Source organism: Pan paniscus, chromosome 6, assembly GCF_029289425.2.
Source record: "Pan paniscus chromosome 6, NHGRI_mPanPan1-v2.0_pri, whole genome shotgun sequence".
Classification (NCBI taxonomy): domain Eukaryota; kingdom Metazoa; phylum Chordata; class Mammalia; order Primates; family Hominidae; genus Pan; species Pan paniscus.
This window is the reverse complement of record NC_073255.2, coordinates 10,909,839-10,922,176: the sequence shown is the minus strand read 5'-3', so window position 1 is coordinate 10,922,176 and position 12,338 is coordinate 10,909,839. Positions and strand designations below refer to the sequence as shown.

Sequence of the window (12,338 nt, the reverse complement as noted above, 5' to 3'; positions counted from 1 at the left end):
TAAAAAATAAAAATACAAAAAATTAGCCAGGCATGGCAGTGCATGCCTGTAATTCCAGCTACTCAGGAGACTGAGGTAGGAGAATCGCTTGAACCTGGGAGACAGAGGTTGCAGTGAGCCGAGATGGCACCACTGCACTCCAGCCTGGGTGACAGAGCGAGATTCTATCTCAAAAAAAAAAAGAGACCTAATAGTTTATATGTGTGTCTATATGTATATATGTATTTTTCCATAAGTATTCATATAGCAGATTTTTATACTTTTTACATAATAATAGTGATAGTTACCATTTATTCAATGCCTAGAATCTGCCAGGCACTGTTGAAATAATGTATGTGTATTAGTTCCTTTAATCCTCAAAAACCTATGAGGTTGTTACTGTTACCATCACCATTCCACAAGCGATGAAACTGAGGCACATGCAGAGAGGTTGAGTAACCTGCTCCAGTTCACGTGGTTAACATGTTCTCTAAGTATCAGACCTTTTTTGCTATTAAAAATGTTGATCACTGGTTAGCCAGAAGATCCTTCTGATGAGGGCAATTGATAGTATGGAGTATTAGTATGCATAGTGTATGGAATGTGTGTGTTCAGAAAGACAGCCTGTGCGCCAGTGTTGATTGACAGTAGAGTAATCAGAAGTCAGATAGTCACTGCAGGTTGGACGCAGGGGCACACGCCTGTAATCCCAGAGCTTTGGGAGGCTGAGGCAGGCAGATCCCTCGAGCTTAGGAGTTTGAGACCAGCCTGGGCATCATGGTGAAACCTTGTCTCTACAACAAATGTAAAAAATTAGTCAGACTTCATGGTGTATGCCTGTGGTCCCAACTATTCGGGAGGCTGAGGTGGGAGGATCGTTTGAGCCCAGGAGATTGAGGCTGCCATGATCGTGCCACTGCACAGCTCTCCAGCCTGGGTGACAGAGTGAGACAATGAGACTCTGTCTCACAAATAAATTAATAAATAAAATAAAATAAAATTTAAAAATTATTTTAAGATAGTCACTGCAGAATTTGGTATTTCTCTCTCCTTGGCCAAGCTGGAATGTTTTACCCTGACTACTTCACAAAGGTCAGGTGTGATAGTATCATGTAAAACCAAAGTCTTGTCTTCAGCAAAGTTATAAGAAGAGGTCATGGATTTTCATGTGGGAAATTAAACCACGTAGTGAAGTAAACTCAGATCCCGACAAGTAGATCCCACATGGAGAAATGTACCACTGAACCTGTGTAGTTTACTGAGTACTCTCCTATGTAGTTTGCTGAGTACTCTCCTGTGTAGTTTGCTGAGTACTCTCCTGTGTAGTTTGCTGAGTACTCTCCTGTGTAGTTTGCTGAGTACTCTCCTGTGTAGTTTGCTGAGTACTCTCCTGTGTAGTTTGCTGAGTACTCTCCTGTGGAATGCGTGAATTGTTTTTATTCTCAGTAGGAGGCAATGGTAATAATAGACATTTAGTAAGCTACTTTATATCCCTTCCCTGTTCCTCTTAATAGAGGTTTTTTGTTTTTGTGTTTTTGAGACAGAGTTTCACTCTTTTGCCCATACTGGAGTGCAGTGATGTGATCTCGGCTCACTGCAACCTCTGCCTCTCGGGTTCAAGTGATTCTCCTGCCTCAGCCTCCCGAGTAGCTGGGATTACAGGCGCCCGCCGCCACACCTGGCTAATTTTTGGATTTTTAATAGATAGGGAGTTTTGCCATGTTTGTCAGGCTGGTCTTGAACTCCTGACCTCAGGTGATCCACCAACCTCAGCCTCCCAAAGTGCTGGGATTACAGGCGTGAGCCACCATGCCCGGCTGAGGTCTTGTATTTTTTAGCCATTCGGCAAAGATAACCTCTCGTCTGTGACATTTCAAGTTGGCCCAGGTAATCACAGACCACTTAGGGTCCCAGATGGACCACACTTCAAGATTAAAGGATGAAGACCCAGTTCCACCCTGCCCTGCCAGCCCCTGTGTAGGGTGGCCCTGTTGACTCTGTAGCTTTTCCCGTTCGTCTTCCACTTGTTCCCTGTACTCAAGCCTCTCTGGCTGTCTTTCTTTTTCCCTTGGCAGGCCTGATGAATCCCTATGTGGCCACTAAGCAGAATGAAGGATATCTTTATGTGTGGCTCTGCAAACATCAGCGGTCCATCCTGGGGCTTGGCACAGATTGTTGTCCCTGTCTAGAATACTTGTCCTGCACCCTGCACCCACTTCTCCCCCATTACCTGATTAACTCTCTTATCCCCGGACTCAGCTCAAAGGTCACTTCCTGACCCCAGGGTGAAGTCTCTCTATGACACTGGGTGCTTTTTCTTCCTGACCTTCCTGTCGTTTCTCATCATAATTGACTTGCCTGAGTATTTGCTGAACGTCTTTCTTCCCCGGTAATCTGTTGGCTCCAGGACCAAGCCTGTGTTTGCTCACCAGCTGTCTCCTGCCTTTAGCAGTGTTTGTCTTATCCAGCACTCAGGACCGGATGCAGTGGCTCACACTTGTAATCCCAGCACTTTGGGAGGCTGAAGTGGAAGGATCTCTTGAGCCCAGGAGTTTGAGAGCAGCCTGGGCAACATAGTGAGACCCTGTCTCTATCTTTGAAAAAAATAACAAAAGGTTAAAAAAAAAAAAAACACTCAGTAAATCCGGGAGGAGAGAAGGATGGAGATATAATACAGGCAGAGGAAGGAACAGGATAGCAAAATAAATGCTGTCTGTTCATTCTGTTTACAAATGCTGGCAATGACCTAACCCAGTGTTTCAAATTCTGTATTAGAAGGAGGAAAAATAGCATTTTTGTGATATTGTTATCCTTAAGGAAAGGATTCAGAAAAAGTGGGAGTCATTGGCGTGGCAGGCTGAGGAAAAAGCAAACTACTTTTGTAGTTACTTTAACTTTTTTTTTTTTTTTTTTTGAGACAGGGTCTTGCCCTGTTGCCCAGGCTGGAGTGCAGTGGTGTGATCTTGGCTCACTGCAACCTCCACCTCCTGGGTTCAAGCAATTCTAGTGCCTCAGCCTCCCGAGTAGCTGGGATTACAGGCATGAGCCACCACTTCCAGCTAATTTTTGTTTTTGTGGGTGTTTTTTTTTTTTTTTTTGAGACAGAGTCTTGTTGTGTGGCCCAGGCTGGAGTATAGTGGTGTGATCTTGGCTCTCACTACAACCTCTGCCTCCTGGGTTCAAACGAATCTCCTGCCTAAGCCTCCCAAGTAGCTGGGACTACAGGCGTGCGCCACCATGCCTGGCCTAATTTTTATATTTTTAGTAAAGAGAGGGTTTCGCTGTGTTGACCAGGCCGGTCTCAAACTCCTGGCCTCAAGAGATCTGCCTGCCTCGGGCTCTTAAAGTGCTGAGATTACAGGCGTGAGCCACCGCACCTGGCCTGTAGCTACTTTAACTTCTAAAAAGAACTTTCAAGAAAGAGAAAATTAAAAGGAACTTCTCAGGAAGTTTTGTGACACTTAGCTGAATAATGTTGTTATTCGTGTTGTTATTTTGACATGAATTCAAAATACAGTATTGTTGTTTTCATTTCATTTCTGCTGTAAAGCTAAATGTTTGACTTCAGAATATGGTTTGAATCATTTTTGTGTTTTTCAGACCTCAGACTCTCAACTTAACTGCTGTTAATGAAGCTGTTCTGATAGAAAATCTGGAAATATTTAGAAAGAATGGCTTTGATTTTGTTATCGATGAAAATGGTAAGTTATTAATTAGAACTATAGCAGCTGGGTGTGGTGGCTCACGTCTGTAATCCCAGCACTGTGGGAGGCCAAGGCGGGCAGATCGCCTGAGGTCAGGAGTTTGAGACCAGCCTGGCTAACATGGTGAAACCCCATCTCTACTGAAAATACAAAAAGTAGCCGGGCGTGGTGGCGGGTGCCTGTAATCCCAGCTACTCAGGAGGCTGAGGCGGGAGAATCGCTTGAACCCGGGAGGTGGAGGTTGCAGTGAGCCGAGATCACGTCACTGCACTCCAGCCTGGGCAACAAGAGTGAAACTCTGTCTCAAAAAAAAAAAAAAAAAAATTAGAACTATAGATTCTTGTCTTTTTAGAGCTGGGAATAATCTTTCAGGTCATATAGACCAGTTTTTTTTAATTTTATAAAAGATTAAAAAGTTCCTCCAAAAAGCATTTTGTGACTTTCCTCTCTTTCAGGTGTTCACTTTTTTTTTTTCTGAGATGGAGTCTTGCTCTGTCGCCCAGGCTGGAGCGCAGTAGTGCCGATCTCGGCTCACTGCAAGCTCCGCCTCCCAGGTTCACACCATTCTCCTGCCTCAGCCTCCCGAGTAGCTGGGACTACAGGCGCCTGCCACCACACCCAGCTAATTTTTTCTATTTTTTAGTAGAGACGGGGTTTCACCATGTTAGCCAGGATGGTCTCTATCTCCTGACCTCATGATCTGCCCGCCTCGGCCTCCCAAAGTGCAGGGATTACAGGCGTGAGCCACCACGCCCGGCCTCAGATGTTCATCCTAAGTAGCTTTCAAGTGAAACGTGTTTGTCAAGTCATGGATTTTTCTCAAAATTGTATTCTTTTAGCTCCAGTCACTGAAAGGGCTAAACTGATTTCCTTTCCAACTAGTAAAAACTGGACCTTCGGACCCCAGGACGTCGATGAACTGATCTTCATGCTGAGCGACAGCCCTGGGGTCATGTGCCGGCCTTCCCGAGTCAAGCAGATGTTTGCCTCCAGAGCCTGCCGGAAGTCGGTAAGTGAAGAAAGCCTGGCTGTCAGCTCAGCTGCTCAAGCTTGCAGTCGAGGAAGGTCTCAGCCCAGCTCCTGATTTGGTCAAGGTTGTAAACGCCTTTGTGATTGCCAGGGGTCATTTTACACAGAGAGCTACATGCAGTGTCGTAGCTGAGCATCCCTGTCGTCTGCATTCTCTGTGACCTTGAACTCATAGTTATTGCTCTTTTGTTACCTCTGTTAAGCATATTCTTGGCTGGGCGCGGTGGCTCAAGCCTCTAATCCCAGCACTTTGGGAGGCTGAGGCAGACGGATCACGAGTTCAGGAGATCGAGACCATCCTGGCTAACATGGTGAAAGCCCGTCTCTACTAAAAATACAAAAAAATTAGCTGGGCGTGGTGGCGGGCGCCTATAGTCCCAGCTACTCGGGAGGCCGAGGCAGGAGAATGGCGTGAACCCAGAAGGTGGAGCTTGCAGTGAGCCAAGTTCATACCACTGCACTCCAACCTGGGCGACAGAGCGAGACTCCGTCTCAAAAAAACAAAAAAAACCCAGAATTCTTCTTTTTTTTTTTTTAGACAGGGTCTCCCTCTGTCGCCCAGGCTGGAGTGCAGTGGCGCAATCACAGCTCACTGCAGCCTTGACGTCCCAGGCTGAAGCGATCCTCCTCTCTCTGTCTCCCAAGTAGTTGTGACCACAGGCATGCACCACCATGCCCAGCTAATTTTTAAATTTTTTGTAGAAACATGGTCTCCTTTTGCCCCTTGTCTCAGCCTCCCAAAGTGCTGGAATTACAGGCGTGAGCCACTGTGCCTGGCCCGGCCAGTATTCTATCTCTGAGCTTTGGTTGACTCCAACGCAGTTAGCATTTGAGGTACCTTGTTCGTCTATGGACCTTATGGGTCATAACAACATTGGGAGATAAAGATTTGCTGCTGCCAGGACTCGCCGACATTGGACACGATTCTGCAGAGTCATCGAGGCAGCAGGTGCTTCACGGGGTGCCATGGTTGTCATTGCACGTGGCGTCACTGCCGCTGCTTCGGTTGGTGTGGGAAGGTGGCAGCAGTGGTTCTGCCTGCAGTGGGGATTAGCCTCACGTCCAAGAAAAGTGACTGTGTATCAGCCGGCCACTGGGAAGGGCCAGGACGCCATTCCTTTATTTATTCAGCAGGTGCTCCTTGAGCCCCTGCTGTGGGTTCCGCCCTGCTCCAGGTGCTCGGGACACAGAGGTAACAAGGCGGCTGCAGCCCCTGCCCCTGTGGAGCAGACAGTGGGGAGAAATAGGCATCACCACAAATAAATGACACGCATTAGATGCCAGTAAGCACAGTCAAGAGATTCAAACAGCATTTTTGTCTGTTTTTGAGACGGAGTCTCGCTCTGTTACTAGGCTGGAGTGCGGTGGTGTGATCCCAGCTCACTGCAACCTCCGCCTCCCGGGTTCAAGCGATTCTCCTGCCTCAGCCTCCCAAGTAGCTGGGACTACAGGCACCCACCACACCTGGCTAATTTTTATATTTTTAATAGAGATGGGGTTTCACCATGTTGGTCAGGCTGGTGTCGATCTCCTGACCTCATGATCTGCCCGCCTTGGCCTCCCAAAGTGCTGGGATTACAGGCGTGAGCCACCGCGCCTGGCCTAAAACAGCGTTTTGGGACAGGAAATGACAAGAGAAAAACATGGTGACCAGGTGAGATGGTGGTCAGGGAATGGCATCTGGGCAGGTGGCATCTCAGCTGCCATCTAAAAGGTGGGATGGAAGCCAGGCATGGTGGCTCACACGTGTAATCCCAGCATTTTGGGAGGCCAAGGCGGGAGGATTGCTTGAGGCCAGGAGTTAAGAGACCAGCCTGGGCAACACAGGCAGACCCCATGTCTACAAAAAATTAAAAGATTAGCCAGGCGTGGTGGCATGTGCCTGTAGTCACAGCTACTCAGGAGGCTGAGGTGGGAGGATCACTTGAGCCAGGGAGGTCGAGGTTACAATGAGCCAAGATCACGCAACTGCACTCCAGCCTGGGTGACAGAGTAAGACCTTGTCTCAAAAAAAAAAAAAAAAAAAAAGGCAGAATGGAGCCCTCTTGGGTAAGAACTTTCCAAGCGAAGGAAGTAGCAAGACTGAAGCCAGAGGCTGATTGTGTCCCTGGAGAGGGGAAGGGAGTGAGCAGAGCGGCGTCCAGAGGACAGCCACGTAGAGTGTTGCCGGTCATACCTAGACCCTGGGAGTCTGTGCTGTGTGTGGCGCGAGCCACTGGAGAGAACAGACGGCAAGGAGTCCCGTGATTGCAGCTGCTGGAGAGAGAACAGACTGGAAGGGGTGCTGTGGCTGCGGCCGCTGGGGAGAGCAGCAGCTGGGGGCCACGTGGGGAGTGGGTGGGATGGAGCCTGCTGTGTGAGTTTCAGGTGTAATTTACAGCCATGAGATTAGATGAAATGACTCAAGGGCAGAGTTTAATTAGAAGAGGGCCCAGAGTCTGACTTCTAGCCACAGTGTTTCTTGGATAAAGACCTAATATGGGCTGGGCGTGGTGGCTCACACCTGTAATCCCAGCACTTTGGAAGGCGGAGGTGGGTTGATCACCTGAGGTCAGGAATTTGAGACCAGCTTGGCCAACATGGTGAAACCCCATCCCTACTAAAAGTACGAAAATTAGCTGGGCATGGTGGTAGGTGCCTGTAATCCCAGCTTCTCGGGAGGCTGAAGCGGGAGAATTGCTTGAATCTGGGAGGCGGAGTTGCAGTGAGCTGAGATCGCACCATTGCATTCCAGCCTGGGAGACAGAGTCTCCCCACCACCCCTGACCTCGCCAAAATAAAAGACATAATATGGATCTTCCAGTCTTGGAGTCTGTGAGTGAGAGTGTGGAGCTGAGCTCATAGCCGGGCAGTTTTGATGTCGTGAGTTTAGTGTGACTCAGTGGCCCGGGGAACCACAGGCTGCTCCTTCCCTCCCGCCCTGGCCTGCCCGTCCATCTCCGGTGTTGTCACTGCCTGCCCAGGAGGCTCCTGCTTTGAGCCCTGCCCACCCTTCCAGCCCCATCTCCCCACCACGCTTCCAGCCATGTAGCTGCCTTCCAGTTCCACGCTCGCCTCAGTCTCCTCCCTGCCTTACACCCTTTCTCCCTACTCTCCTCTCTACCTGGGTTTGCCACCGTCACCCTTCACCCCATCCCCACACCTGAGCAGGCCGCCTCGCCTGGGCGCCACCTGTCTTGGTTCTCTGTTGACTTGTTGATTGTTTGTCCTTCTCCAACCTGCTGTCACCCCAGCCTTCTGACTGTGCTTGGCACATGGCGAGCCCTCAGGGTGCTGCAGGAAGAAGGAAGGTGACATTGGGCTTCAGGCTTGTGTCCTCTCCTTCCTGTCAGAGGACCCATGGCAGGGAGGCAGCAGGGCCAGGGCTGGAGTGCTATGGGCAGCAGGTCAGAGCTCGACAGAGGGAGAGTGACGCCTGCACCCATTGGGGGAGAGGGTCCCGGGAGTGCCACAGTCCCAAGGCAGGTGTTTGCGTGATGGGCCTGTGCAAGAGGAAGGGAGTAGCAGTGCAGCTGGGGTGAGGAAGGGAGGCATTCGTGCTTGGAGGTGGGGGTGCAGGCACAGCCCAGCGAGGGCCAAGTCAGGGGACAGACGGGGGCTTTTATTCAGGTGAGGGGGAGAGCTGTGAAGTGGAATGAATAACCTGACAGCCCTTTAAAAGTAATCACTGGCTGCTGAGTGGAGAGCGGCTCGGAGGGGTCGCAGTGGGGCAGGGAGGCCTGCTGGGAGGCTGCTGCACCTGCCAGGGTGAGAGGGCAGGGTGGCTGCTGAGACAGGTGTGGTCGGCGTCTGGAGTGGAGGCGGTGCCACCTTGAAGGAGCCACAAGGAGCCTGATTTCACAGAAGGGTGGAGGGCTGAGATCTAGAACCTAGGCTTCTCTGGGGGAAGGTTTTTCAGGGGTTTTTCAGGGAAGGTAGTTTTTGAGCTGTAATCTTGTCCAGCCTTATTTTAGAGAAGAATGCTTCTGAAGAGCTGCCATTCTGACGTCAAAAAACTACTAAAACGTTGAACCGTTGTGTCTCACACTCAGGTGATGATTGGGACTGCTCTTAACACAAGTGAGATGAAGAAACTGATCACCCACATGGGGGAGATGGACCACCCCTGGAACTGTCCCCATGGAAGGCCAACCATGAGACACATCGCCAACCTGGGTGTCATTTCTCAGAACTGACCGTAGTCACTGTATGGAATAATTGGTTTTATCGCAGATTTTTATGTTTTGGAAGACAGAGTCTTCACTAACCTTTTTTGTTTTAAAATGAACCTGCTACTTAAAAAAAATACACATCACACCCATTTAAAAGTGATCTTGAGAACCTTTTCAAACCAGATGGAGCATTGCTTGCAAATTTTTTTTCTCTATGTTTGCATGCGCTCGTGTGTGTGTGTCCAGGCAAGAACACATTTTATAAAAATAAGAACACTTGGGCTGGTCATGGTGGCTCATGCCTGTGATCGCAGCACTTTGGGAGGCCGAGGCCAGCGGATCACCTGAGATCAGAAGTTCGAGACCAGCCTGACCAACATGGAGAAACCCTGCCTCTACTAAAAATACAAAATTAGCCAGGTGTGCTGGCGCATGCCTGTAATCCCAGCTACCCAGGAGGCTGAGGCAGGAGAATCGCTTGAACCCGGGAGACGGAGGTTGCAGTGAACCGAGATTGCGCCACTGCGCTCCAGCCTGGGTGATAGAGCAAGACTCTGTCTCAAAAAACAAAACAAAACAAAACAAAAAAAAACCAAACCACTTTGGAAGTTACTCAGGCCTCTGCTCTGGCTGGACATAGTTTAGTCTATAACTTTCAACCCTTAACAATAATTAAATTCATCTTTGTTTAATTTCATAAATTTAAAAGTAGGGTCCTTTTCGGTTAGTGATTCTCAGCCCTGATTCACACTAAATTTTTAAACAAGGGGGATTCTCTGCCCGGCTGGAAGAAAATGACTGGATGGGACAGGGGTCACTATTTGAAACATTCCTCTGTGCGGCCAAGGTCGCAAAGTGCTGTCCTCGCAGGGGAACAAAAAGAGTTTGATTTCCCATAATTTGATGCTGTGATTTGGTTTCCTCAGGGTGTGAACTGTAGAACATTCCAGTTACTGGCCTTGAATGGTTCTGGGAATATAAGAATCCCTGTCTGTCTTTTCAAATAGTTTTCATGGAACCTTGTCCTGTTTGAACTTGGCTGAAAATGGAAGTAAAGATGCCCTCTTGGGGGCCCAGAGATGACAGATGTGGCTCCCCCTGCTGCCCCCACCCCTTCTCCAGACTGTGGGCGGCTCCCCTTCCTGCTTTAGAATCCCTCAGATGGAGGAGGCGGTACAGTAGTCACTGTGCCATCGTGTCTGGCACTGTGCTGGCGTGGTCTGCAGGATCCCACTTATGAACTCTCCAGATTGGGAGCTGTGGCAGGATAACAGCCCCCAAGACAGCTGTGTCCTAATCCCCAGAACCTGTGACCACGCTGCCTCACGTGGCAGAAGGGACTCGGCAGGTGTGATTGAGTGAAGGATCTTTTTTTTTTTTCTTTGAGATGAAGTTTCGCTCTTGTTGCCCAGGCTGGAGTTCAATAGCATGATCTCAGCTCACTGCAGCCTCTGCCTCCCAGGTTCAAGTGATTCTCCCACCTCAGCCTCCCGAGTAGCTGGGATTACAGGTGTCCAGAACCATACTGGCTAATTTTTGTATTTTTAGTGGAGACAGGGTTTCACCATGTTGACCAGGCTGGTCTCGAACTCCTGACCTCAGGTGATCCGACCGCCTCGGCCTCCCAAAGTGCTGGGATTACAGGTGTGAGCCATCATGCCTGGCTGAGTTAAGGATCTTGCAACAGAGAGATTATCCTGGATTGTCTGGGTGGGCCCAGTCCATTGGGTGAGTCCTTCAAAGGTGGAGACCTTTCCCTGCTGGCCAGAGAGAGGCTGCCTTGCTGGTTTTGGAGATGGAAGGAGGTACCACTAGTCAAGGATTGCAAGCAGTCTCTAGAACAGGGATTCCAACACTCCGGACACAGACCAGTAGTGGTCCATGGCCTGTTAGGAAGCAGGGTGCACAGCAGGTTAGGGGCTGGCAAGCCAGCGAAGCTTCATCTGTATTTACAGCCACTCCCCGTCGCTGGCGTTACCACCTGAGCTCCACCTCCTGTCACACCAGCGGTGGGCATTAGATTCTCATAGGAGCACGAGCCCTATTGTGAACTGCACACACGAGGGATGTAGGTTGCATGCTCCTTATGAGAATCTGATGCCTGATGATCTGTCACTGTCTCCCGTCACCCCCAGATGGGGCTGTCTAGTTGCAGGAAAACAAGCTCAGGGCTTCCACTGAGTCTCTATGATGGTGAGTTGTAGAATTATTTAATTATATGTTACAATGTAATAGTAGAAATAAAGTGCACAATAAATGCAATGCACTTGAATCATCCTGAAACCATCCCTCCCCCCGACCCCCATCCATGGAAAAATTGTGTTCCGCGAAACCGGTCTCTGGTGCCAAAAAGGTTGGGGACCGCTTCTGGAAAAGCTGGAAAAGGCAAGAAAACGCATTCTCCCCCGGAGCCTCTGGAAGGAACCAGCACTGTGGGACTAATTTACATACTGTAGGGTAATAAATTTGTGTTGCTTCGAGCCACTAAATTTATGGTAATTTGTTTGCGGCAGCAATGGAAAACTAATGCCTGCGTTATTCCTATTTTATGATGAAGCAGTTAGCAGAGCTGAGAAAACCCTGGCCTGCTGCCTCCAGCGTCCAGCCTTTCCCCCGGCCTTCAGGACCAGCAAGGGCGGGACACCTGCTTGGCGCTGGCGCGCGGCCCCTTTAAGAGCACAGGGTGGGCCTGGCGGCGTCCGCGGTTGCCTGGAGACCGGAGCCAGGTCTGGGACGCAGAGAGCCCGGCAACACCTCAGCCCGAGCCCGGCGAGGTCTCTGGGCTCCTGGAGCGAGGTGAGCGCCCCAGGCCGCGGTCCTGCGTACGCCGGGACAGCCATGGCGACTGGGTCCTGCTCCTTCCCGGCCGGACTGACGCGGCCTCCCAGGACCCGAGCACGTGCGTGATGGGCGAGGAGGGCCTAGGCCGGGCAGACCAGTGCAGGGAGCCGATTCTTCCCGGCTCACCGTAGACACAGGAGAGAGACGGCCTCTCCTTAAGCCCAGGAGAACAGAGGAAACATTAGGAAACGCACTGAGAAACGAAATTGGCTTGATTTGTAGTTCACTTATTTGTAGGTCACTGACAGAAGACCGAAAAGCTCGTAGTAAAGGCCCCTCTAAATTTAGAGGTGAGGGCACCTTGGGCTAGGGGACCCAGGGGCGGCTTCGCTGAGACAGTAGTCGGGGGCGGGAAGGAGCAAGGGTGTTGGAAGGAAGAGAGAAGGCTTGGCCGGGCGCGGTGGCTCACGCCTGTAACCCCAGCACTTCTGGGAGGCCGAGGTGGGCGGATCACCTGAGGTTAGGAGTTTGAGACCAGCCTGGGCAACATGGTGAAACCCTGGCTCTACTAAAAATACAAAAATTAGCCGGGAGTGGTGGCGGGCACCTGTAATCCCAACTACTTGGGAGGCTAGGGCAGAAGAATCACTTGAACCTGGAAGGTTGCAGTGAGCCAAGACTGTGCCACTGCACT

At 50.2% G+C, this 12,338-nt stretch overlaps 2 protein-coding genes across 15 annotated transcripts in view; both read left to right on the top strand.

Moving 5' to 3' along the window:
* Positions 1-11,343, top strand: part of LOC117980873 (mismatch repair endonuclease PMS2-like) — a 33,896-nt gene extending 22,553 nt beyond the window's left edge. The window contains 3 exon segments of the mRNA XM_063605617.1: positions 3,580-3,680; positions 4,523-4,692; positions 8,744-11,343. Coding sequence (XP_063461687.1) covers positions 3,580-3,680; positions 4,523-4,692; positions 8,744-8,887 — 415 coding nt within the window. The 3' untranslated portion in view covers positions 8,888-11,343.
* Positions 11,344-11,448: 105 nt separating this feature from the next.
* The window catches only part of LOC100977127 (radial spoke head 10 homolog B), a 44,633-nt gene continuing 43,743 nt past the window's right edge, over positions 11,449-12,338 (top strand). For 4 of the 14 annotated variants that reach the window (XM_055114916.2, XM_055114920.2, XM_055114912.2 and 1 more), the window contains exons 1-2: positions 11,482-11,762; positions 11,942-11,994. The gene's annotated coding sequence lies outside the window, so the exon portion shown is untranslated. Of the gene's footprint in view, positions 11,995-12,338 lie in introns of all 14 variants that reach the window. The other 10 variants (XM_055114921.2, XM_055114910.2, XM_055114917.2 and 7 more) reach the window with 6 other exon arrangements.